The sequence below is a fragment of the Salvelinus namaycush genome, chromosome 24, assembly GCF_016432855.1.
Source record: "Salvelinus namaycush isolate Seneca chromosome 24, SaNama_1.0, whole genome shotgun sequence".
Taxonomy (NCBI): Eukaryota; Metazoa; Chordata; class Actinopteri; order Salmoniformes; family Salmonidae; genus Salvelinus; species Salvelinus namaycush.
Window position 1 is genome coordinate 6,237,621 of NC_052330.1, and position 26,314 is coordinate 6,263,934.

The following is a 26,314-nucleotide window of genomic DNA, read 5'->3' on the forward strand; positions in this document are numbered from 1 at the left end:
AACAGGTACAAAAGTATGTATATCCACAGTAAAACGAGTCCTATATAGATAACCTGAAAGGCCGCTCAGCAAGGAAGAAGCCACTGCTCCAAAACCACCATAAAAAAAAAGCCAGACTTTGGTTTGCAACTACACATGGGGACAAAGATCATACTTTTTGGAGGAATGTCCTCTGGTCTGATAAAACAAAAATAGAACTGTTTGGCCATAATGACCATCGTTGTGTTTGGAGGAAAAGGGGGGGAGGCTTGCAAACCGAAGAACACCATCCCAACTGTGAAGCACGGTGGTGGCAGCATCATGTTGTGGGGGTACTTTGCTGCAGGAGGGACTGGTGCACTTCACAAAATAGATGGCCTCATGAGGATGGGAAAATTGTGGATATATTGAAGGAAGATCAAGACATCAGTCAGGAAGTTAAAGCTTGGTCACAAATGGGTCTTCAAAATGGACAATGACCCCAAGCATACTTCCAAAGTTGTGGCAAAATGGCTTAAGGACAATTAAGTCAAGGTATTAGAGTGGTCATCACAAAGCCCTGACCTCAACCCCAATAGAACATTTGTGGGCAGAACTGAAAAAGTGTGTGCGAGCAAGGAGGCCTACAAACCTGACTCAGTTACACCAGCTCTGTCAGGAGGAATGGACCAAAATTCACCCAACTTATTGTGGGAAGCTTGTGGAAGGCTACCCGAAACGTTTGACCCAAGTTAAACCATTTAATGGCAATGCTACCAAATACTAATTGAGTGTATGGAAACTTCTGACCCACTGGGAATGTGATGAAAGAAATTATTCTCTACTATTTTTCTGACAATTCCCATTCTTAAAATAAAGTGGTGATCCTAACTGACCTAAGACAGGGAATTTTTACTGGGATTAAAAACTGGTTTTAAACGTATTTGGCTAAGGTGTATGTAAACTTTCGACTTCAACTGTACCATAAATGTGTATTGGGCACAATATACTCTGAAACAACCAAAACAAACAGCATATGCATCCAAAAAATGTGTCTCGTCATAAGCTTGATGTAGTCATTGCGTGCTCGAAATATGGGAGCAAATAAACTATTTTAATGTAAGTGAGTTTGTCCCAATACTTTGTCCCCTAAAATGGGGGGGGGGCAGACATTCTTAACTGTTCCTGATATGGATGAAAATACCCTCAAATTAAAGCGGACAGTCTGTACTTTAGTGTAGCATAACAAATCCAAAGCGCTGGAGTACAGAGCCAAAAACAACTAAATGTGTCACTGCTCCAATAGTTTGAGCTCACTGTATATTTATGGTCTCCTATATGTGATCTACAGATGCGTACACTATGAACGATAACATTTTATGCTGAAAATGTGTAACATCAAGTGAAACTTACTGGATTGCTCATGAGTGACCGCCATGTTTCGGGCAGGAAGTTCCCACTGGCGGCAGGGAAAACACCCATAAGCTGCTCCAGGGGCTTGAACTGAAACACACAGCGACAACAGACTAGAACACGCCACACAAAACATTACAGGCTTAAACCAGGGGAAGACTGAAGTAGAATGACAGGGAAAAAAGCCTGCAGTCAGTCCATTCTTACCGGCTTGGTCCCAAGCTCGAAGTCGGTGAACATGCCTTTGATGTTTTTGAAGTCTGAGGCAAACGGGGCGTAGTGGAACGGGAAGTACCACTTCCAGGATGCGCACCCCTATCAAAAGCAACAGAAACAGTTAATGAGACGGCCCGGACAAATAATCCTCCAATACCTCACCAACTCCACTGACAGTGGACTAATTAGATGACTGGCTAACTGGGGTCCAATCCCCGCAGATTTTTACTTATCTTTAATTTATTTGTGTAAATATTCATTTGCGGAAATGGCAATTCAACAGTAAAATAGATGGGCATCCTTTTTTAGTAGGCTAAGTGTGAATAAATTCAATTTAATTATATAGCCTACATGACACTAATCTAGGTGACATTTGCCAGTGAGTATGACTGACATTTAAATCTTGTAAGATTGCATACTCAGGGAAAACTGGAAAATGGAAGTAGTAGAGGTTGCTAAACCATGAAGGTCAATCAGTATAAGGAAGGAATGGTGGAAAGGGCTTGGAAATGGGACATCCGTGAACATGTCCCAAAAACACTTTCCAATACCAGCTTAGTACCTCTTCACTTACTAACAAAATGAACACTGAAATACATGTCATCCAATATTTAATGTATTTTCATATTTATATATACACACACACATATTAGGCAGAGGTGGTAAAAAATATTAACCCAAAGAATCCAACCCTGAAACGCTTATCCTCGGGCTAGTGAATGACCATCACCGGCTAGCTGGTTAGGATGCTCTTCTCGTAGAGAACGAGGTCCCCTAATCATTTCAACAGTCTTCACATCAGACTTGGCAAAACTAATTTAAAAAGATAACTCATTCAAATAACAAAAAAGGTGGCCCACTTTGCCAACACAGGATAAGAATGCGTGAGTCAGACAAAAACAGCCAAATACCCATGTTTAAATATTTACATAGCCCTAGAACATATACATAATCAAATTCCCAGGCACATAGATGTTTTTAAACGAACAACGTGACAAATCAAGGTAACGCCATGTTATGCAGAGCGATCCTACTAATAAAAAATAAAATGGGTGTGAGCTTTAGCTTTGTGATTTGGCTTCCGACTAACCCGTTCCGTTTTCCCGCAGCGTTTGGCAACACGTGTGCACGCATCATAACTCCAGTGGCACAACCAACCCGGTGAATGTCTGGCGGAAACTAAGAGACACGTCTCCATCAATGGAGGGCCTGGGTAATGAATACATTCAGGCCGTCCCCCGGGACTGCTGTTGGTTGCCGAGCATGTGGTGTCAACACAAGGGCCTTGCATGCACAGGGCTCACAATTACCTTGGACAAATCCCTAAACGCCAGTCTGATTTAGACTAGGATCTTCTGGAGAGAACCGACACCTAATTATTACATTTTAAGTTAAAGATCAAGATCTGCATCTACAACTAACATTTAAAGCGATCGTCCGTTTCTTTGGGGGAGGGGGGGGGGTCGTTCGGTGACAAAGCAAACAGTAGCGAGGACAGCTTGAGCCATCAGATACTGAACAAACATCTCCAGAGAATACTCCGTAATCCCCTGAGACCTGAAATGATGGTCTGAAGTGTACATTTTCAAAGAGAGAGAAAAAAAGTCACATTTTTATTTAATACTGCTCTATAATCAGTAAAATAATTGACCATTGAAAGATGACCCATCCAATTTGACCAGGCCTTGGGGTTTTTAAAGCCCATTCTGAGAGGCCCGTTATGAGGTTAGTTCTCAGCTGTGCATGTTAGGCTTTTAAAGTAAGGCCTTGTGAACGTGACTCCGCATCCCGTGCATACGACAAATAAACGTTGATTTGAGTTAGTGTTGTACCTGGTAGTAGTATCTCAGGACCCAGCAGAGACCCTCCACGTAGGACATGACCACCTTTTTGCGAAAATCATCATCAGTCGCGTCAACGTCAAACTTGGTCTTGTAGTATCGCTGCTTCCAGCCATCCTCCCACAACCTAACACAGGGACAGTCGTATTCATTTCCCCATTCATGCACATGGAGAGGTGTTCATGTTCTATTGCGGGGGTAGGCAACTAGATTCAGCCACGGGATGTTTTTTGTCAGGGCGCCGGAACATAATTATAATCATTTTAGGGCTGCGCCCCAAAAAATAAATCTTGGTCAACCGAGAGTCATCTGTTCTTTCGGCCAATCGATTCTTAAACACACACAGAGAGACAGAGAGAGAGACAGAGAGAGAGACAGAGAGAGAGACAGAGAGAGAGACAGAGAGAGAGACAGAGAGAGAGACAGAGAGAGAGACAGAGAGAAAGAGAAAGAGAAAGAGAGAGACAGAGAGAAAGAGAGAGAAAGAGAGAGAGAGAGAAAGAGAGAGACATACACACACACTATGTTTGAATAAAATCCACTATCTGTAGGCTGAGCTTTTCTGCTTTAAGCACTGCGATTAAAAATGAAGATACATTTCTAAAAATAGGAAGCCAGAGATCAATTTAGCCTAACCTGAAAAACAAAAAGATAACTTTTCCCGACCCTCCTCCTTCCACTGACCTTTGCTGCCGTTACGCTCCTGACTTTGCCAGTAATAGGCTACACCACCGATCAGCAACCTTCTCATTTTGGAGTGCCAATTTACTCTACAATTTCTACTGATCTGCATGCCAGTTATGATTTTCATATGCACATTTTTCATTTATAATAAAGTCTTTATATCTCAAAATAAAGGTAATGTGTTTAATCAAAATTCTAAATGAAAATTAAACAAATCTAAAAGTAACTTGCAAAAATAACCTACATAAAAGCCAACAAATCAAAACATTGCAGCCTACAGGAAGAAAATATCCTGATGAATATGAATATCCTAGAAATCACATTGGCTACGCATGGCCTGTCTGCAAGGAACTTGAAACATTGCATTAACTATTGCATTAACTGGGTCCTGCATTAACTGGGTCCTGCATTAACTATTGCACTAACTGGGTCGTGCATTAACTGGGTCCTGCATTAACTATTGCACTAACTGGGTCCTGCATTAACTATTGCACTAACTGGGTCCTGCATTAACTATTGCACTAACTGGGTCCTGCATTAACTATTGCACTAACTGGGTCCTGCATTAACTATTGCACTAACTGGGTCCTGCATTAACTATTGCACTAACTGGGTCCTGCATTAACTATTGTATTAACTATTGTGTTAACTGGGTCCTGCCTGAAAGTCCTGCTAGCAAAACTGCAACATTGTACAATACCCCATAATGACAAAGCGAAAAAAAGTTTTGAAACAATTTGAAATAAATAAATAACAGAAATACCTGTTGCAGCATTGAAAGTCCAAGAACAGTGGCCCCCATCATTCTTAAATGGAACCGCCAAGACTCTTCCTAGAGCTGGCCACTCCGCCAAACTGAGCAATCCGGGGAGAAAGGCCTTGGTCAGGGAGGTGACCAAGAGCCTGATGGACAATCAGAGCTCTGGAGTTCCTCTGTGGAGATGGGAGAATCTTCCAGAAGGACAACCATCTCCGCAGCACTCCACCAATCAGGCCTTTATGGTAGTGGCCAGACAGAAGCCACTACTCAGTTAAAGGCACATGGCAGCCCGCTTGGAGTTTGCCAAAAGGCACCTAAAGACTCTCAGATCATGAGAAACAAGATTCTCTGGTCTGATGAAATCAAGATTGAACTCTTTAGCCTGAATGCCAAGTGTCACGTCTTGAGGAAACCAGGCACCATCCCTACGGTGAAGCATGGTGGTGGCAGCATCATGCTGTGGGGATGTTTTCAGCGGCAGGGACTGGGACACTAGTTAGAATCGAGGCAAAGATGAACGGAGCAAAGTACAGAGAGATCAAAGAGATCCTTGATGAAAACCTGCTCCAGAGCGCTCAGAACCTCCTACTGGGGCAAAAGTTCACCTTCCAACAGGACAACAACCCTACGCACACAGCCAAGACAGGAGTGGCTTTGGAACAAGTCTCTGATTGTCCGTGAGCAGCCAAGCCAGAGCCCGGACTTGAACCCGATCTAACATCTCTGGAGTGACTTGAAAATAGCTGTGCCGCAATGCTCCCCATCCAACCTGATTGAGAGGATCTGCAGAGAAGAATGGGAGAAACTCCCCAAATACAGGTGCCAAGCTTCTAGCATCATACCCAAGAAGCATCGTTGCTGTAATCACTGGAAAAGGTGCGTCAAAGTAATGAGTAAAGGGTCTGAATACTTATGTAAATGTAATATATATATATTTTTTAAACAGTTTTTGTCTTGTCATTATGGGGTAGTGTAGATTATTCAATTGTTTCCCCCTCAATTTTAGAACAAGGCTGTAACGTAACAAAATGTGGAAAAAGTCAAGGGTCTGAATACTTTCCGGAGGCACTGTATATCATTTTACTTAACTTTGGGGCCCAAAAATATTAAATCACTCGCCAGCCTGTTACCGACTCCTATTGTGCAGGTGACAAAGCCATCTAACAAGCAACGATGAAAGCCTTGGGCCTGCTCATCAATAAAACTGTTAGAAAACCACTCCGCCTTTGCATTGTTTGTCACTATGCCGAGTAACATATAGAGCACCATTTCCTCATCATACATACAGGATCTGGTAATTACAATAGTAGTCCATTTCTATGAAGGCTTGGCAGACAAACTAGTTTGCTTCTTTAGGAAGTAGTTTAATGGTTTCGACATACTAGTAGATTGGCGATGCAGTGCCATTCTGCACACATAATCAAGGATGAGCAGCATCTGTCTAGTCCATCCTCCACACTGGCCCACAAGGAGAGCAGCCTAGTAACAGGAAAGCCTCCATGAATACCAATTCAGCCCAATGGATTTAACAGCTTTGGCGAGCGCATCAGGAATTTGAGAATATTCCTTCTTTCCATATTAATCACTTGCATGGACTAGGAGAGGGTGGTGGAGGTGGTAAGAAACCACAGAGGGGCCCTGCAGTGGAGAGGCATAAATCACACCATCTCCCTAGCCGAGATGCCTGCCTGGTTGGTTGACAGAGTACCTGGTTGACTGACTGTAGCGTAGGTGTTTACCTGACGTTATCTTCAGGGTCTGGCTCGCTGTCGCTGTCCTCGGCTTTCCGCTTCACACCCCGGCCATCCTGCCCATCACTGGTCCCTGCCTGGACAAGATACAAGACGGAGAAGACAGTCAGGGGGCGGCACACAAGGAAGACATATCCTTAGAAATAAATAAACCCAAACCATCTTTATGTCTGACAAGAAGCAACTTAAAAATGAAAGCGTGTGGACAGTATTTCCACCATGGCGGAGGACACAAGAGCAGTTGGGACTGATATTCCCCTTTGTGTGAGAGCTCATACCTGATCCTATTGAAATAAAACCACCTCAAGTAGAGCATGCAGATCTTCCCCTTTGCCACGCTTGCTTTGTGTAACACCTTATTCATGTGCAAACTCGGGCTATTGTTCTCATGCATTTATGTAGCAAAGGCAGAGCGAATGGAGGCACTGTAACAGTTTCTTACAATGTACATTCATAAACTTTAATAAATTACTTGTAAAGACTGGCATCAATAGAAAATGGGTACCGCGTTCAGACTTATCAGGTACATACAGGGCTCGAAATTAAAATTCTTCATTGGTAGCAATGACCTACTGCTCAGATTTTTTTCCCGTAACATGACAAACGTAAGCCTATGTAACAATTAGGCCAGACAAACTTGATTTACATTTTAACGGATGCCCCTCTTGACCTTTTATTTTTGCCAATTGATGCACTGTCCGCTCGAGGATTTCCCGAGCTGAAACCCAAGAGTAAAAGACCAAACCACCTCAGATCACACGCTTGTTAACATCCGGGGCCTCGGATTGGACAGTGACACCGGCTCGGAACCGGTACGTGCAGATGTTTCATTTCTCGAGCATGCCAGCGGCTGTGGAAATTCTTACTATGTGTGTGTCCAGGTTAAAATGTAGGATGTACATCGTTATAAACAAAGTCGGTTAAATCCACAATTAAAATTAAGCATATATGTCCTAATAGAAGCAATTAATACCCGAAAACAATGTCAACAAACCAAATGACTGGCCAGAGATCAGGGCATTCATTAGCAAAGCAGATAGTATTGGACAACCAGATTGAAATCAAAATGAGCGACGACATGGAAGTGTGTCAGCTGCATGGTGATTTGCGATTCATAAATGACATTTTACCGGTTCTGCCTGTAGCAGGTCGACAGACAACAAGACACTAAATTCATTTGAAGTTACCATGTGCTCCCGAACACAGCCCGCATATCCTGCAAAATGCATTGCCAGTGGCACGTGCCGATCAGGAGCGCCACAATGATGGGCTAACTGACTCCAAGGTGGGGGCTTTTCATGGCAGCCGGATGAGGCAATAGAAGGAGGAAGTGGTGAGTGATTGACTGTATAGGCCGACTGGGCTCAAATTTGCTTCAGTGGATTGACACTTCTAATTGCGCATGTTAAATAAATAAATTGTTCTGTAAATGCTACACTATGGCTGGATTTTAATGTACTTTTTCCAATGCTACATGACAGACCTTGAATGATTATCTATCTACAAAGGCCTAGTCTGTGTAAGTCACTTAGGAAAAAAAAATCTAATTTAGCAGACACTTTTATTCAAGAATTCAATGTAACAAATATTTAAGCAATAAGGGACAAGAGGCAGGGCATGCTGTATCCTGAATACAGTCACAGGTAAATGCCTTTCAGCACTACACGATAGCGGAGGGCTAGTCAACCCATTTCCCGGGCACAGTTCACTCTAGGTACTACAGAGATTGAAATTCGAAAGTGAAACATTGTTTCCGAGGTCGGACATGCAGACAGCGAGGCTTAGATTAACTCCCACCGTACCAAACTAAATGCTAGGCAGCAAGGGGAAATAATGTGCGAGTTTAGATAAATAAAAAATACTCAGCTCACTCAACTCACCTTTTCAGAAGAAATAAAATCTGTTTAAACAGTAAACCATCTTTGTCTGGCCTAACCAATTAAAAACAGTTCTGTATCAATGAGGTTTGTGCAGTAGACTATAGGCCCAATACATAATCACTACGCTTGAATAGCCCTGTGTTGCCAATGTTGTTCTTCTCAGACCATATTAAAATTATAATTCTAAACTTAAGGTTTATGATCACACTGGTAATAGATTAGTTGTATTACTTGTGAGGTACACCCAGGTGAGCATAAATTCAAATAATTGACGGTATATTTTTACGGGACTGATTGCATCTGATGGTCACCACCCCTCCGCTCTCCCTCCTGCTACAGAGACTGACCTTGACCAAAAAGGGGACAGTCTTCAAGCTGATGGCGGAACTCAGGTCGCACCGCATTATTTCTGCCTCATGCACAAATTTACAAGTCGCACAGCAAAATATTTAGGAGCATATGAGACCAAAAATGGTCACACTAGAGCCCTGGATACATACAGGTAACTGCCAAAATAAAGGAAACGCAACAACGTGTCTGAATAGGGCGTTGGGCCACCAGAACAGCTTCAATGAGCCTTGGCATAGATTCTACAAGTGTCTGGAAATCTATTGGAGGGATGAAACGACATTCTTTCACGAGAAATTGCATAATTTGGTGTTTTGTTGATGGAAAACGGTCTCGGGCACTGCTCCAGAATCGCCCATAAGTGTTCAATTAGGCTGAGATCTGTTGACAGGCGGCCATGGCATATGGTTTACAATGTTTTCATGCTCATCAAACCATTCAATGACCACTCGTGCCCTGTGGATGAGGGCATTGTCATCCTGGAAGAGGCCACTCCCAACCAGATAGAAATGCTTCACCGTGATCACTCAGAATGGCGGTGTATTTATTGCCGTTTAACATTGCACGCTAAGGGGTTGAGTGGACCTTAATCATGCCAGGAAAATGCACCTCACACCATAACATAACAGAACCCTCATTTACTGTATATACACACAATTTAACATTGACAAAATTCCTGCGCTGCATTTGAGCAATACAAGCCATAAATTCTGGTACAGTCTTCAAACCATTACAAACTGCAACTGTAAAGTTAATGTTGTGCAATTGAACACATTTTGAAATAGGGCAGAGAAATTAAGCAGTTTTAAAGCGAATTTCCTGCAATTCTACACATTTTGTCATGACTTATACCATGCTCATATGATATGAGTGAGAGTGACTAACAAAATCAAATGGGGGGGGGGGGGGGGGGGGGGGCACCTGGAGGTCAGGCCTAGAAACATCATTGATGTCATACCAAGACCACTGCTTGGCACTTGACTCGGTTGAGAATTGAACCCCCAATCTAAGAGCAGACACTAACCACAGAGTTGTACGAACGTCCCATATCACCTGCTGCGCCCTAACATCTCATTAGTGGCTAGTAAATAATAGGAGTCTTCCTTCTGCACCAAGTTAAATCAGAAGCAATATCCCCATGATCAGCCCTCATCATACCCTGTTGTGCTGGTCCCTGCCCTGCATCCTCATATCGAAGGCTTGGTGCCGGGCATTCTGAACCACCTCAGGTCTGCCTCTGCCGCCAAGGGCCTGGGGGGCAAACTGACCGCTGGTCAGGTAGGATGGGCCCTGCTGCTGAGCCTAGGGAACACAAATTCATACACACATACTTAGTCACAATTAACAATGTAAGTTTCATCACTTGTTTCCTGGTTTCTCGTTTCAAAATCTTGCAGACGTTTGGTTTCCCAGGTCTAAATGAATCAAAGTCCAAAGAAAGAAGAACTAGCATACAATGCAGCAGCCCTCAAGGGCCAGGGTTGTGCACCCCTGATTTAACACATCTATTGGAGGGAACATTTCAAACAGTTCTCATCTTCAATACGGAGCTACAGCAGAGACGGCTTCAGAATAAATGAAAAACACTGTGTGCGATTGCCCATTGAAATTAACGAACTTGTTCAAAGAAACATGGAAAATGTGAGGACTGAGGGCTTCTTACAAAACATTTTGTCAAGCAAATGGCTATAACATGGGTACATCTTCCCGCTTACCTTCATCCTCTTCTTTTTCTCCTTATTCCTTCGCTTGAATCCCTCCTACAAGACAAACCCCATTAGTTACACAAACAGTGAAGCTGGGAAAAGACATGGCTTTCAGTTCACAATGACTAATTCCCTGACTTCAGCATCATCTACATTATCTTAAACCATAGTAGTGTCAAATGCCTACCTGAAAGAGCCATTGTAAATCAAATACCCATGCAGTGGTTAATGTAAATCATACGGAAAATCTCCCAGCCCACTGTTTAGCCAGAGAAGAATATAATATATTGAGCAGTAAATTCCCTGCTGAAAGCTACTGATCCTCCTTAGTCTTACATCATCCTCTTTGCGCTTCTTGAAGATGTTGTCCTCAGCCACACCGATTGCCTGCATGATCAACTCAACACTCTCCAACTTGACAAAGCCATTCTCTGTGATGTAGCCCTGTGAGGAGAGACAAAGACCATGTTAAGGCTAGGAACAAATACCTGGGCAAGGAGGAAAGTCAGGACAGCTTTTAAGGGCAAGTGTCCTAGAAAACTTAAGCTTAGTCCTGGACTAAAATTGCGCATTCTTTAGTCCAGGACTAAAAATCGGTGTTTGGGAAACTGAACCAAACACTTTTTTTTGGAGGGAACATACCTAAGCCTACACTGACAACACTTACCCCAGTCTTGTGCACAACGTCTTTGTAGATGCCCACCAGTCGATCTATCGCACCCTCTCTGAAAGACACGAAAAGTATCAACAACTGAAATGTATGGAAAGAGCGAGAACTCATTGTCGTCAAGGTGTTTTCAAGACTGTAAGCATCATCTTAGTTCAGTCAGGCTTACCTAATCTCTAAGGACGGTAAGTGAGGCAGGAAATCATTGCCAACGAAGAAACACATGAAGACCCAGTCGTCGACAGTCCTCTCAAAGTCAAAGGGAAAGGGCAGACTGGCCATTGTCAACTCTCGCTCCAGGTACTGTGGAAAAGGAAACAGACCTTGATAAACAGATCTAAAACTGGGGAGAATCATGCCTCAACTTATCCAATTTTGATCTGAAGTCAAGGACGTATTTCACACAGACAACCAACAACACAATGGATCAGAGAATTCCTAACTACATGTCCAAAAACACAACTAGCAGTCTTTAGAAATTCAAGAAGATATCCGACAGAACGTACCTCACGCAAAACGCAGAGCCTGATGAATATGAACTCCTGTTCAGAAGCTGGCATAGCGTCTGCAAACTCATCATGCTGCAATAAGAACACAACACTGGTCAACGCTGTTGATCAACGTAGAGCAAATGGAATGTTGACCTTTTTAGGGGAGGTTTACTGAACACACAGTGCTGGAATAAAAACCAAACTCAATGGAGATCTTCCACTGATAATGATTTTTAGTCCTGGACTGGGCATAATCTATGTCGGTGAAACGGGCACCTTGGAGACAAGCTATAATGTCAATGTACCTCTCCCTGTTTCTCCCTGGCCACTCCCTGGCAGTCCTTGATCTCATGGCCTTTCTGTCCACACATAGCACAGGGCCTGGGCTGGTTGGGCTTGAACTCCTCTCGGATGATGGTGAAATTGGGCTCGTGAGTGGCAAGGCCCAGCATGATCAGGTCAGCTGGGGAAATCCAAAATAAAATATGCAAACAGAATTGAAGAGGACCTTCAGCAACTCTTGGATAACAGTAGCAGTTGATGAAAGATAGTCTATTGTTAACTGTAAAAACCCACGTGTTTCGACCCCATCAGTATTTTTGTGCAAACAGAAAACCTTGAATACATTGAAAAGCTGAAAAAAAGCTCTGAAGTACTGCATTTTATACATGTTTTGTCATCCGGGACAATTAACTGAGGTTTCTACGGCATTATGTTAATTAAATGACCTAGTTTACATTATGAGCCATGCCTGCATTATCATCTACAAATGTTAATATACACTACAAATGTTAATACCATGATTTATCCATTTGGAGGGAAGGGGAAAAGTGCTGCGCCCAAAATGGCACCGTTTCCCTAGAAAGTGCACAACATTTGACCAGAGCCCCACTGACCCTGGTCAAAAGTAGTGCACTAATATAAGGCCTAGGATGCCATTTGTGACACAGCCTGGATGTATCAAGCTCCTCTTCAAGCTAATTACATACAATAAAATCCCTCCTTTGCTCACCAAGTGCATCATGAACCATGGAATGCGGAAGCTTTTATCTATCATGTCCTGCGTAAGTGCACCCATTCAAAACTAACTGGCCGTTAATACAGCAGGACAATAAGGCCTGCAGAAAACAGTGACGCTCTATCGTCTAACAATGTACAAGGTTGGAGAGTTGCAAGTAATGATGCTAACCGTTTGTAAGGACTGGAAAGCAGGAACCTATTTATATGCACTGTATCATTAACTTTTCGCTAAACATTGCCTGCAGCAAAGGCGCACAACTTCATCATTAGCCGTCTCGAACGTAGTCTTAGACAAAGAAAGCATGTACGCCATCACCGTTAACCACAGACCTTCAGCCCGTCAGGCTCAATAAGATAACATTGTATCCCCTACAACTATTGACATCTCAACAAAACCTGTATACGAATCACTGGGCATCTAAATACCTTTAAGTTGGTTTGACAAGTCTTAACAGTAATTGTGGGATCTAATTTGCTTGTCTTTACCCATCATGCTCTCTCATAATTATAAAAGTTGCAGGATATATAAAACACAGCTTTGGGGAAAGCTCTTGCTGTAGATGCTCAATGTTCTCCCATTGTTGGTTACTCTTCAATGCTTAAGAGACCCTTGTGGTGCAAAGCTTACCGTCAGCACCACAAAGACAGTGGTGTGTGTTGGGGTCATGATGAGGCTGAGCTGTGAGAAACAAAAAATATAAAATGGATGGATTATGAGTCATGACATGTAGTTACCATACATGTGACCGCATAGCTTGAAATAAAAGTTGCACTAAGACAGATGGCCATTTGAGACGTTGTAATATGCCTGGCAGAAATCACAATGTCACAAATGACCTTTAAAAAAAAGGGTCAATAACCACATATTGAAAATGACCATAAATGACTCATACCTCTCTGTCGTCTGATATAGTCCATGATCTTATGCTCCCCCTCACCAGGGACACTGGCGTCAGACAAGATGACCTAGAACGAATAAAGAATGTTTTCATATAAACAATGATAGCAATATTCAATGCATATGACCATGTCAGACTTGACCTTGGTTTAATTTCCAATAAGCACATCTTGAGAAATGTTCTAAGGCAGGGCTGCCCAACCCTCTTCCTGGAGATCAACTGTCCTGTAGGATTTCAGTCCAACCCTAATTTAGCGAATCTGTTTCAGCTAGTTAAGGTCTTGTTCAGCAGCTAATTAGTAGAATCAGGTGTATTAAATTGAGGTTGGACTGAAAACCCACAGGACTGTAGAACTCCAGGAAGAGGGTTGGGCAGCCCTGTTCTAAGGCCTTAACAAGTCTGAGCAGAAGAACTAACCAACATAACACTTAAAACGATTCAGCTTGAGGTCGAAACGTGTCAGCTTTTTCATAAGTTAAAGACCACCAATGCATTAGAATTTGTTGTGCTCTTTTTCAGAGATGCTATCACCTTTTTGCAATAATACTTACTGTAATGTTACGCCATCCAGGGTCATTACTGAGTCTGTCTGCAATGTAGTAACGGAGACACTTTGCAAGGTTGTCCATGAACTCTGTGCCCTAGAGAATATTCAAATGATTAATGCATTTCCAGACGTGTCAAAAAGTACGAGGGGCAAGTTCCTCTGCAATCAGAGATCTCAGCTTTAGCACACCGCCATGAAGAAATTTTACACTGCAAAATATTGGCGATAGAAACACAGCCTTAAATATTGTTATTCTACAAGAAAAGCCTCAAATACTTACTGGGGTGATACAGTTACTGTCAAATCTCTCCTTGATTTCATCAGGTGGAAGATACCCTCCTAAAACGTGAAGATTAAAAAGTTGTTTCATATATTTAGTATGTAATTCTGTTATGGCAAATATTTGTAATTAAATGTGCTTAACAGTCTATCTAAATGCTATTGGAACGATAAGAAAGTATAGACAGTTTTCTGAAAATATATGCACCTCTCCCGAGGATCTCCTCTCGGATGCGGGATTTCTCCTCAACCAATTCCACTCCTTCCTTGGAGGCGCGGAATCGCCTGGACCGCTGCTGGTTCATTTTGGCACGAGGGGCCTGTTCAGAGACAAACAGAATGTCACTCTGCTGCTGCACAGGTCATTGGCCAACATACTGTTTGAACAAAACTGTAGGATATCTAAAAGGGACTAATAGAAAAATGTTTCTCGCTCATGAAAAGAAAGCAGCAGAACGTACCACTCCATCAATAGCCATGTAAAGAACCCTTCTGGGCCGCACAATGTTGAAGAGCCGATCCATGTATTCAAAGATGGCAACCATCATTTCATCTTCATTTTTGGGTGCAGCCCTGTGAAAGTGAAGTGGCGTTTTAGAGGGTTAATACTAGATTAACATCACAACTCAATGTAATACACGAGTACTACCATAGAGATTCATAGCCATTGACTGTATTCCCTATATTACTGCACTACTTTTGACCAGCGCTCTATGGGACCTGGTCAAAGGTAATACACTATAAAGTGTATTATAAAGTTTCTGTACAGCTCTTTGTGACATCAGCTGATGTAAGAAGGGATCTATAAATAAATTTGATTGATATAAAGGGAATATGGTGGCATTTGGGACAATGCTATGTTCTGTGAGGAGGACTCACTTGTCTTCAGGATGTGTACAGGGGTGAATGATCCCATTCATGTCCAAGTACAAATTGTCAAACTCCACTTCATTTGGATTCGGTTTGCTGGTATCAACAGGAATCCGTACACCGTTGCATTCCTTGGACTGTGAGTAAAGGGAAGATGAAACCAAAATGAATGAAACATTCTTGCAATGACACAACTAATGATAACCTTATTTATGTAACATTGCTTGGCTATGCCATGCATAAGACTCTGTCAAACGTTCTCTAGTCATAACATTGACGGGCCGTCTAGCTTCAGTTTGCAAACCAATGGAAAGCCAACTCGACTCTTGCGCAACGATACACGCAGTAAAAGCTCTGCACGCGAGTTTGTCACAATGAATTATTCTCAGCCCTAGACAATTAAACCACGATTTACGATGGAATTGAGTGGCGACTAGTTTGGGCGGACTGGATCTCCGAAGTAACAACATTAAGTTAATAAGAAAACGTATTTTAGGGCCCAAATAATTACACACGACATTGTTCTGTGTTATTTTTTGGGTGCTGAAGTCAGTTTTTGATAAACTTCCTTTTATGTTACGTCGGAGCTCCAGTCACCGATAAACTCCACAATTTACGATGGAGTTGGCCATCTTAGCCCAAGGCTAGACTGGCCCTGTGATAATGACGTGCATGTGTACCCATGTAAATTGCAAGTAGCATAGTTGGTGCGCTGGCTTGCTAAGGTTAGTTGCGTGCATCCCATACATTGGTCATTCAATCTAAAAATGCTATGCTAATGTTACAGTACTCATATCGTCGACAGAAATAACTAGTTAGGTAATTTTATATCTAAAGTGCAGTAACGTTCGTACCTGTGCTAACAAACACCTTACAGGAATAAATAGCATATCATTATTACACGGCCTTAAAAATGCGCAACACTAGCTAGCGCTACCAATCAGCTAGCTGGCTACAAACAAAGACGTACCCTCTCTTCAGTACAATGGGTAACAATCGTAGAATATTTCCGACTCAACCAACGAAAAAATGCGGGGACTCCCATCTCCCGTAGTTTCACAATACGCTACACACAGCTATAAATTATGACATATGTTTAAAACAACTTGGATAAAACAACGTCTGGAGAAATAGCTAGCTGTTTTGCTAGCTAGGCGTTTCCAAATAAACTACTGATTACGGTTGATTTCCGGGTTATAGGGTTTTCATCTTCCGGGAGCCATTTTGCACATGTGAGGAATCGAATAGCGCCGCCACCGCGAATTCAAAAATACATCAGTGATTCAAACTATAAGGAGGAGAACGCTGAGGTATTACATGTTGAAACGTTCAAATGTTGCGTTCATAACCAAGTGGAAAGGTTGTATTTACCATATACGATACGACTGGGGAAAATCCAGTTTAACGCCCCTCCAAATTTGAACTTTTATTAATATGGTTTTTGAACACTATAATTAGTTTACAAGCATGATAGCTGTACTTTTAGTTTTTGGTTTTACCAGCTTGTTGGCAATTAGCTAATCTGAGTTTCTCAATGAGTTCTACTAATGAAACTAAAAGGGTGACTACTGTCAGCCTGTGTGTGTTGTTTGAACAGGTATAAAGCTAAGGTTGGTGATTTACTGCCACCTGCAGTTCACAGAAGGCTGCTAAGGGGAGGATGGCTCATAATAATGGCTGGAATGGAGTCAATGGAACAGTATCAAACACATGGAAACCATGTGTTTGGTGTGTTCGATACCATTCCATTGATTCCGTTCCAGCCATTACCATGAGCCTGTCCTCCCCAAGGTACCACCGGCCTCCTGTGCTTCAGTTATGGGGCTCCCGAGTGGTGCAGCAGTCTAAGGCATTGCATCTCAGTGCTTGAGGCATCACTACAGACACCCTGGTTCAAATCCAGACTGCATCACAACCGGCCGCGTGTGGGAGTCCCATAGGGCATAGGACATCCTGGTTGTTTTGGGGGCTGCCATCCTGACCTTGAGACGGAAGCCTTCCGCGATGGTGGCCTAGGGGGGTCCCATTCTGACCTTGCCACTCGGGTGAGGAAACCGCTGCATTGTCCAATGGTCCAGGGCTGGGAGGAGGAGTAACCAACGTCAGAAAATCGTTCCAGAACTGTGCATGGGCCTTCCCACTGGCTCATGAGTTTTGGGCTCTTTTGCTTGATCCCTGCTTCCAACAAGCGATGCTGTAAAGAGTGTCCAGACGCTGCTGAAGTTGGAGGAGGTACTCCAAGCCTGTGGCTCTTGGAATCTCGGGCTCCGGAGGTCTTCCAAAGGACAAGTCTACTGGAGTGCATAGTTCTCTACTAAACAACAGCAAAGGTGCAGCCAGTGGAGGTGCTGAGGTGCAGCCAGTGGACTCCTGCACTGTCTGATTAAACCGTTCAATTAATTCTGATTAAACCGTTCAACGAGCCCATTGCTTTGGGGAGACGGGGGTGGTCCTTGTCTTGCGTACCCCCAGCATCTCACATACTTTGTTGAATACCTTAGCTTCAACATTTCTCCCCTGATTGCTGTGGAGTTCTTCCAGTGCTTCAAATCGGCAGAACATATCCACCAGCTTGTTGGCAGTAGTTGTGGTGCCCTGGCCGGGGACCTCGTAGGCCTCTGGCCGCTTGGTAAAGTAATCCATGGCCACAAGTATATATTGGTTGCCCTCCTCCGTCATGGGGAAAGGACCCAGGATGTCCACCCCAACCCGCTCCATGGGGGCCCCCACCTGGTACTGCTGCAACGGGGCATGGAAGCATCCAGTTGGTCCTTTGTGGGCAGTACAGGTGTCGCAGGTCTGCACATACTGTTCCGTGTCTTGACGACAGCCAGCCTTGTAGAATTTCCCTCAGAGGCATTGGAGGGTATTTTGTGTACCCAAAGTAGACTTCCCAAACCGACCCATGGATAGCTCTGAGGGCATGGGCACACATGGAACGAGGCACGAGTCGCTGCCACACCACTGAGTTGCCTGCTAGTTTACTCCATCTTCGAAACAGCACACCATTGTGAATGGCAAGGTCGTCCCACTGGGAGTAGTAGGCCTTGGCTTCGGGGCACAGGGGTGAGACACTGTTCCATGCAGGCCACTGGTCGGTCTCCAACCAGCCCTTCCCAGTTGTCAACACTGAGTCATCTTCCTGCTCCCATTTCAGGTCTTGGTCATTCCAGGTCTCTAAGGGTGCTGAGCTCCTGTCTGCCGCCTGAATTGCCGCCACTGTGGGCAGGAGACCCTCATTTTGTTCCAAGCGTGGACAGTGCTTCCAGTCTTCCTCTTCACACGACTGACAACGCATCAGCGTTTGAATGGAGATGACCAGCCCGGTGTTGCATCTGGCAGTCATACTCCTGTAGCTCTTCTATCCAGGGATCCACCTGGGACTGTGGTTCTTGGAAGTTGAGGAGCCAGGTGAGTGAGGCATGGTCTGTACGAAGGAGAAACTGGGTCCAGTAGAGCCCGGGTCGGAAATGATGGAATGCATCGACCATAGCCAACAACTCTCGCCGGGTGACACAGTAGTTGCACTCAGCACGGTTGAGGCTCTGACTGTAGAAGGCCACTACCCGTTCCTCATCTGGCCACTCCTGTGAAAGAACAGCCCCAATGCACACATTGCTGGCATCTGTGTCCACGATGAATGGGTGCAGAGTGTTGAGGTATTCCAGGACTGGACCCTTCATAAGGGGATCCCACAGTTCAGTGAATGTGGCCATGCAGTCCTCATCCCAGTTGAACTGCTGTCCTTGTTTGTAAGGTGGTGTAGAGGGCTGGCTACTGTTGAAAAGTCATTGATGAACCTCTGATAGTAATAATCTAGGCCAACAATACTTCTCAACTTAACAAGGCTCTTGGGGGTTGGCCAGTGCTGAACCTCCACCACCTTGACTGGATCAGTTGCAACTCCTTCTGCCCCAACAACATGGCCTAGGAACTTGACCTCCTGCTGCAGTAGGTGACACTTCTTTGGTTGGAGCTTGATTCCAGCCTGCTGGATGGCAAGTAGAACTTCCCACAGATTTGGCAGATATCCTTGGAAGTCTGCTGCATGCACAAGGACATCCAGGGACATTGTTACCAGCACTAGCTCTATAAGACGCTCAAAGGTTGGCAGAGCATTGCAGAGCCCGAAGGGCATCACGGTGAACTGCCACAGTCCTTGTCCAATCGAGAAGACGGTCTTCGGCCTGGATTCAGGGGCAAGCTCCACTTGCCAATAACCGCTGTGGAGATCAAGGCAGTGGTGGGAAAAAGTACTCAATTCTCATACTTGAGTAAAAGTAAAGATACCTTAATAGTAAAAGTGAAAGTCACCCAGTAAAATACTACTTGAGTAAAAGTCTAAAAGTATTTGGTTTTATATATACTTAAATATTAAAAGTAAATGTCATTGCTAAAATATACTTACGTATCAAAAGTAAAAATACGATAGCCAGGGTCACACGCCAACACTCAGACATAATTTAAAAACAAAGCATTTGTGTTTAGTGAGTCTGCCAGATCAGAGGCAGTAGGGGTGACCAGTGATGTTCTCTTGATAAGTGTGCCAATTGGACCATTTTTTGTCCTGCTAAACATTCTAAATGTAACAAGTACTTTTTGGTGTCAGGGAAAATGTATGGAGTAAAAAGTACATAACTGTCTTTAGGAATGTAGTGAAGTAAAAGTAAAAGTTGTTCAAATATAAATAGTAAAGTACAGATACCCCCAAAAAATACTTATGTAGTACTTTAGAGTATTTTTACTTAAGTACTTTACACCACTGGATCAAGGGAACTGAACTACCATGACGCTGTGATGTAGTCCAGTGCATCATCTATGCAAGGGAGGGGATAGAAATCCTTCCTGGTCACATAGTTCAGCTGCCTGTAGTCCGCACAGAAGTGCCATGAGCCGTCCTTTTTCTTGACTACGGGGACTGCGCAAAGGCTGTTGAATGGTTTGATGAACCCTGTCTGCGCCATCTCCCGGATCTTCTGTGCCAGTGGCAAGCGATGGGGCCGCAAACGAATAGGTGCTGTGTCGCCAGTATCGATAGAATGCTGTACCAGACTGGTTCTGCGGCAGTCTTCGTCTCGTGCTGCAAAGTCATCCACAAACTCTGCAAGCAGTGCTTCCAACGTATTCTGCTACTCAGGCTCCAGCCCTTCTGAACACCTCTGCTTTAGTTCCTGCACAGCTTGCCGGGTAGCTACCGAAGGTACGTCCACCGTGCCACTGGTCACCTGTTGGGGAAGGATCTTTGTGGGGCTGTCTGTCACCAATTCCTGCCGGGTCACCTGCGGCTGCCGTTGTCTTCTTCCATTATTCCAAAGTTCCATCACGTCTTTCATCTGGAGTTTCCATGTTCCAACATCTAGGCATGCCCCTGCTTGATTGAGTAAATCAACCCTAGGATGCAGTCATCTTGGATATAGGCCAACCAGGACTCATGCTCCAACGAGACAAGGATAAGAAATGACCGATAAGGACCTCCGGCCATTCATGTCCACGAGCTCCCCTGCCACAGTGCGAAGACATACCAAGACAGGGGTCCAACCCGGAGGGGAAGGGCCCACTGTGTCTGGAAGAACAACAGGCCCGAACAAGGGATATTGTGGAACCGGTGTCAATCAATGCCTGAAAGGCCTCACCGCTGATGCTGCATGGAAGGTAGAGGTCCTGTGTCTGGCCCAAACGACCAAAACCCAAACTCGATTGCCGGTTCAACAAGGGGTCAGGGGACTGGGATGATGTTCCCCTCACGTCATCACCCCCCTGGTGTTTCCCGTCGACTCAGGAGCAGGCAACTGCTGAGGTGGGGCTTCACAGTGGCAAGCAATGTGGCCTTTCTGCCCACAGCGGAAACAGTACCTCAGGCTGGCGTTGACCTCTCAAAGTGGACCATCTTGGAGTCTGCTGCCGGTGTTACACCTTGTCTTGACAGACCACCTTATTGGAGTCACTGTTTGTCTCCACCTATGTTTCTACCTGCTGTGTCCTTGGGGTAACCCGACTCTCAGGGCCAAGACATTTTCTGCTCTTCCTGCTTCTTCCGGGGCCTTCTTCCATGCGGACAGACGCACATGTTGTTGGAGCCTCTCTGGTGTCAAGGCCCTGAGGAAGGCATGAAGGGCCAGTACATCTTGATCAGCCTGATAGCTTCTTTCGCATACTCTCGCTGGAATCTCCTCTAATACCAAAACTCTGCCTCAAGGTGGTAGTTAGGGTAGTAGAATCCCTCTGCTGGTCAGAGCTGAGGTCTAGTAGGGCCTGTAAGGCACAACAGGGCAAGCTGCACAGCCATTTCCTCTTCAGCCCATCCATTTTGCCATGAATGCCGCTGTGCAGGACGTTGAGGCACTGCGCCTTCCTCCAGGTGGCGCTGTGGGGCGTGGTGAATCGGGAAACCTCCACTGGCTTGGAGTAGGCTGTCCTGGTATGAGCCCTCCGTTGTAGGATTCGTGGCAGAGTTGCCTGTTCCTCCCAGGCGCCACTCATCCTCCTTCCCTCGCGTCCATGACTATTTTAACAATGGAACTCTAGAAGGCTCTTTGGTGTCACATGCACTTATGTCAGAGCAGAAACTATACCACGAGGAACTGTCTATAGATCTCTGAGATAGAATTGTGATGAGGCCTATATCTGGGGAAGGGTATAAAACAATTTCTAGAGTGTTGAACGTTTCCAAAAGCACAGTGGTCTCCATCATTGGGAAATGAAATAAATATGGAACTTCCCAGACTCTGCCTAGAGCTGGACCTCCAACCAAACTGAGCAACCAGGAAAGAATGACCTTGGTCAGGGAGGTGACCAAGAACCCAATGACCACTCTGACAGTACTTCAGAGTTCCTTGGCTGAGATGGGAGAACCTGCCAGAAGGACAACAGTCTTTACAGCACTTCACAAAACGGGGCTTTATGGGTGTCACTCCTGAGAAAAAAGCACATGACAGCACACAAAAGACATGTGAAAGACTGAGAATATAAGGCTAACGATTCTGTGGTCTGATGAGACAAACCTTTTACTCTTTGGCCTGAATGCAAAGCGCTATGTCTGGAGAAAACCAGTCGCAGCTTATCGCCGTGAGGCATAGTGGTGGCAGCATCATGCTATGTGGATGCTTTTCAGGGACTGGGAGACTGGTAACGATAAAGGGAACAATGAATGGAGGCAAATACAGGCACATCCTTAATGAAAACTGCTTCAGAGTACAAACAACCTTAGACAGGGGGCGATGATTAACGTTCCAACAGGACAATGACCCCAAGAATACAGCCCAAGCAAATCTGGAATGGCTTCAGTACAATAATGTGACAGTCCTTGAGTGGCCCAGCCAAAGCCCAGACTTGAATCCCATTGTGGAAAGACTTGAAAATTGCTGTTCCCCGCCACTCCCCATCTAGTTTAACAGAGCTTGAGAAAATCTGCAAGGAAGAATGGGAGAAAATCTCAAAATCCAGATGTGTAAAGCTGATACAGACATACCCAATACAACTCAAAGCTGTAATCGCCGCTGAAGGTGCTTCTACAAAGTATTGACTCAGAGGTGTGAATACTTAAGTAAATTAAATATATTTCTGTATTTAATTTTCAATACATTTGCTAACATTTCAATAAATATATTTACACTTTGTTATTATGGGTTATTGTGTGTAGATGGTTGAGAAAAAAATCGATTTAATCTATTTTGAATTCAGCCTGTAATACAACAAAATGTGTAAAAAGTCAAGGGGTATGAATACTTTCTGAAGGCACTGTATATATAGTGCTTATTTTTGTATGTCTTAATCTGAATGCAATACATCTGTTTTAAGAAACATCCTGTACTTTGCATCATGTAGTCAACTCGTAACATATACAAATCGAATTTGTCATTTGTCATGATTAAGGCATTTGAGACATGAGAAACAGACCAAAATGACAGACCAAAACAACTATAACCCAGACAAACAAAATGGTTGTAAAATTATAATTCAGGATTTTGTGGTATAGCCTAGGTGAAATTGCAGCACACTGTTCCTCTGTATCTAGGGATAATTCAAATTGATGATAACAATAACAATGTGTTGCACCAGGAGAATAGCTACAAAAGCATTTTAGATCGAAAATGGGAGCTTCTCTATTCTGCATGGTCCCCTTCAGGAGAAAAAGTCCATCGGCTGTTCCACTTCAGAAAGCAATGGACTGATTTCAAGACTATTGATGGAAAACACTATCCTACTCCAATTCTCAATTTCCATAAACATTTACGCTGTTTCATTTTGTGGGGAATTTGAGTAAGATTTAGCCAATGATCTGAGTGTCTGAGACAGACACACAGAGATGAATGTGGGAATATGCTGCAAATCATTGCAGGCATTTCAGACTCAGTGTTCTCGAACATATCATTTATATTTCACTGGGCCAGGCTTGTTAGATGTTGAAACTAATATGGATATCATAATCTGTTAGTGACCGATAGTATTAGGGGCCAGCAGAGATTTTGCTACATATAGAAATATTATGCTCCAAAACAAGAAATACTGTACGTGATAATGGTGACTAGTATCCCACTGATATATTCATAGAATTCTGATTTTAATATAGAAATATATATTTTAAAATCAAATCTTAAAATTTTCACTGGGCTTAAACAAGTCTAAAACAGGCTCCTAGAATTGGGTACCCAATGCAACCTATGGAAAATTATACTGGCGATGCATGTTATAAATTCTTGACTCATATTGTAACGATACGTTAAAGCTTTGTTTAACCTACACACTTTGAAAAGGGATCCATCTCAAAACCATATGTTATGTCAAAGTTTCCGGGGAGTTAAAGGCTTTTGTTGCAAAGGCAAAAAAAGAGAAACGTTGATGCTTTCAACAAAACACTTGATGACACACAGATATTTGTATTTCACAGTCAGGTAGCTTAGCAGTTAAGAGTGTTGGGCCAGTAACCGAAAGGTCACTGGTTTGAATCCACGAGCAGACATGGCCCAAATTTGAGGCCTCTATGCCAAATAGAATGCATTTACAGTCCTTTGTGAGGGGCCGATTCATTAAGTAATTGGTTTGCAGTTCCGGTAGAAATGTACACATTGGTAATACAATAGAACTTACATTATTTCAAGCAACTCTCAACATTACTTTTGATAATCCATTAACTTGTTGACATATTATACTGCAATAATATCACATGACACATACACACACTACTTACTATTCAATACAGAATAAATGTGAACAAAGTAAGTGAATGCGTAATCAAAGTAAGTGAATGCGTAATCAAAGTAACAATTCAGTGAGTCTTCCTATACTTTATACTGACTTTATTGTCCCCATGGGGAAATTTTGTTGCAGTGTCATGTACATGTTTAAAGTGGCGTTTAAATACAAAAAGAAATGGAAAAATACAACTTTAAGACAAATTCTATATTCTTTATTGTAAATGTGTTACATACAGTACAGTTTGTTTAGATAGCAATTTTGTTGAGCACATGTTATTCAAAGCTGTTTTTCATCTAACTATTTATCTCTTCTTGCTTCTTTTGATTAGCAGATTTGTGAGCTGGGATGCCTGCACATGAAAAGCTCAGTGTGAATTCAGATAGTACAAAAAATCTATTTATGTCTTCAAGGTTCCGATGGGGCCTTGAGCACTGAGCTCCTTTGAGATGTCTACACATCCAAGCCTCTTTGAATCTGTTTCTGCTCATTTCTCTGCCAAGATAAAGAGAACCAGTGGCGATGTTCCATTACATGACACATACACAGTTATAGTCTACTTTGAACAACTACTAGAACAAAACATGTCTCTTTAAATGTTTTCAGTTTCAAGGAACTGGAGAAAGAAAAAAGTACGCCTTGATCATCCTCTGTACCTGTGTAAACTTTATTTTACATCTTCTTGGTTATGTTTGAGGGATCATAAGAAGATCCATAAAAATAATGTAATTATCTGCTAATACAGATCTTAATTTGATCACCCTGTTGAGAAGAACTTTCCTGCATTTAAAACATGTAGTGTATTTGAGGTTTAAAAAAGCTTTTGAAGTCTTGTTATGCATATAACCCACATAATGTCAGGTTTTGGCCAGGACTATTCAGGTTTTGGTCACTAGATGCCCCCATTGCGCCTTTTTGAACCTTTTGTTTTTCCCTTGTTCTAGTTATTGTTTTCACCTGTGCCTCATTTCCTTGTAGGTATTTAAACCCTTAGTGTTCCTCAGTTCTTTGCGCTGTGTTTGTATGTTAGCACCCAGCCCCAGCCATGCTGTGACCATTGGTGTCTCTAGTTGGATTTTCCTGAGGTACTCTGGTTTTGTTCTTGTTAATTTTTGATTATTCTTTTGAGGTTTGTTTTTTCCCTGCTGTTCTTACCACTTTGTGGATTTTCTTTGTTTCTTGGAGGATATTCATTTTTTCCTCTTGGCTTTACTTTTGACGTTGTGGATTTATATTTTTGCCTGAAGATCTTTTTCCTTTATTAAACCACCGTCTCTAGTACTGCTGTGTCTGCCTCATCTTCTGGGTTCTGCCGACTAATAGTGACTGTTTCTCACACCAGGTCTTGACACATAATAATTCAAATTTCCTGTTGCTGCAGGATCATTTTCAGGATTAGTTTCTGCAGGGTTATTTTTCAAATTAAGATCCTACATCTGTAGGAGGAATTATACTATTTTCACAAATTACCCTTTTGTCACGTGTGCTCCCTCTCTGACCTCTAGGTCACCAGGCTGCCCGTTAGGATGCACACCTGTCACCAGCGTTAGGCGCATAATGACACTCACCTGGACTCCATCACCTCCTTGATTTCATGTCAGTGCGCTGTTCATGTTTCTTGTTTTGTTCATTTATTAAATGTTATCACTCCCTGAACTTGCTTCCTGACTTTCAGCGTACATCGCTACACCTTTTTAGCCACGGTTACCTGTACAATAGGTTGCAGCAGCAGAGGATGGTTTAGGTCTGTAGGAGGAAAGATTATTACATTTCCAATATGCAAGACCATCAT

General features: G+C 43.3%; 1 protein-coding gene across 1 annotated transcript in view; it reads right to left on the reverse strand.

Moving 5' to 3' along the window:
• Positions 1-16,507, reverse strand: part of LOC120019633 (5'-3' exoribonuclease 2-like) — a 30,620-nt gene extending 14,113 nt beyond the window's left edge. The window contains exons 1-19 of the mRNA XM_038962985.1: positions 16,301-16,507; positions 15,340-15,467; positions 14,922-15,033; positions 14,669-14,780; positions 14,462-14,520; positions 14,186-14,275; positions 13,629-13,701; positions 13,364-13,414; positions 12,021-12,178; positions 11,731-11,805; positions 11,394-11,527; positions 11,225-11,282; positions 10,894-11,001; positions 10,567-10,611; positions 10,010-10,153; positions 6,612-6,700; positions 3,420-3,555; positions 1,579-1,686; positions 1,372-1,461 (exon numbers count right to left, since the gene is read on the reverse strand). Coding sequence (XP_038818913.1) covers positions 1,372-1,461; positions 1,579-1,686; positions 3,420-3,555; positions 6,612-6,700; positions 10,010-10,153; positions 10,567-10,611; positions 10,894-11,001; positions 11,225-11,282; positions 11,394-11,527; positions 11,731-11,805; positions 12,021-12,178; positions 13,364-13,414; positions 13,629-13,701; positions 14,186-14,275; positions 14,462-14,520; positions 14,669-14,780; positions 14,922-15,033; positions 15,340-15,467; positions 16,301-16,375 — 1,845 coding nt within the window. The 5' untranslated portion in view covers positions 16,376-16,507. The remainder of the gene's footprint in view (positions 1-1,371; positions 1,462-1,578; positions 1,687-3,419; positions 3,556-6,611; positions 6,701-10,009; positions 10,154-10,566; positions 10,612-10,893; positions 11,002-11,224; positions 11,283-11,393; positions 11,528-11,730; positions 11,806-12,020; positions 12,179-13,363; positions 13,415-13,628; positions 13,702-14,185; positions 14,276-14,461; positions 14,521-14,668; positions 14,781-14,921; positions 15,034-15,339; positions 15,468-16,300) is intronic.
• Between the last annotated feature and the right edge of the window lie 9,807 nt (positions 16,508-26,314).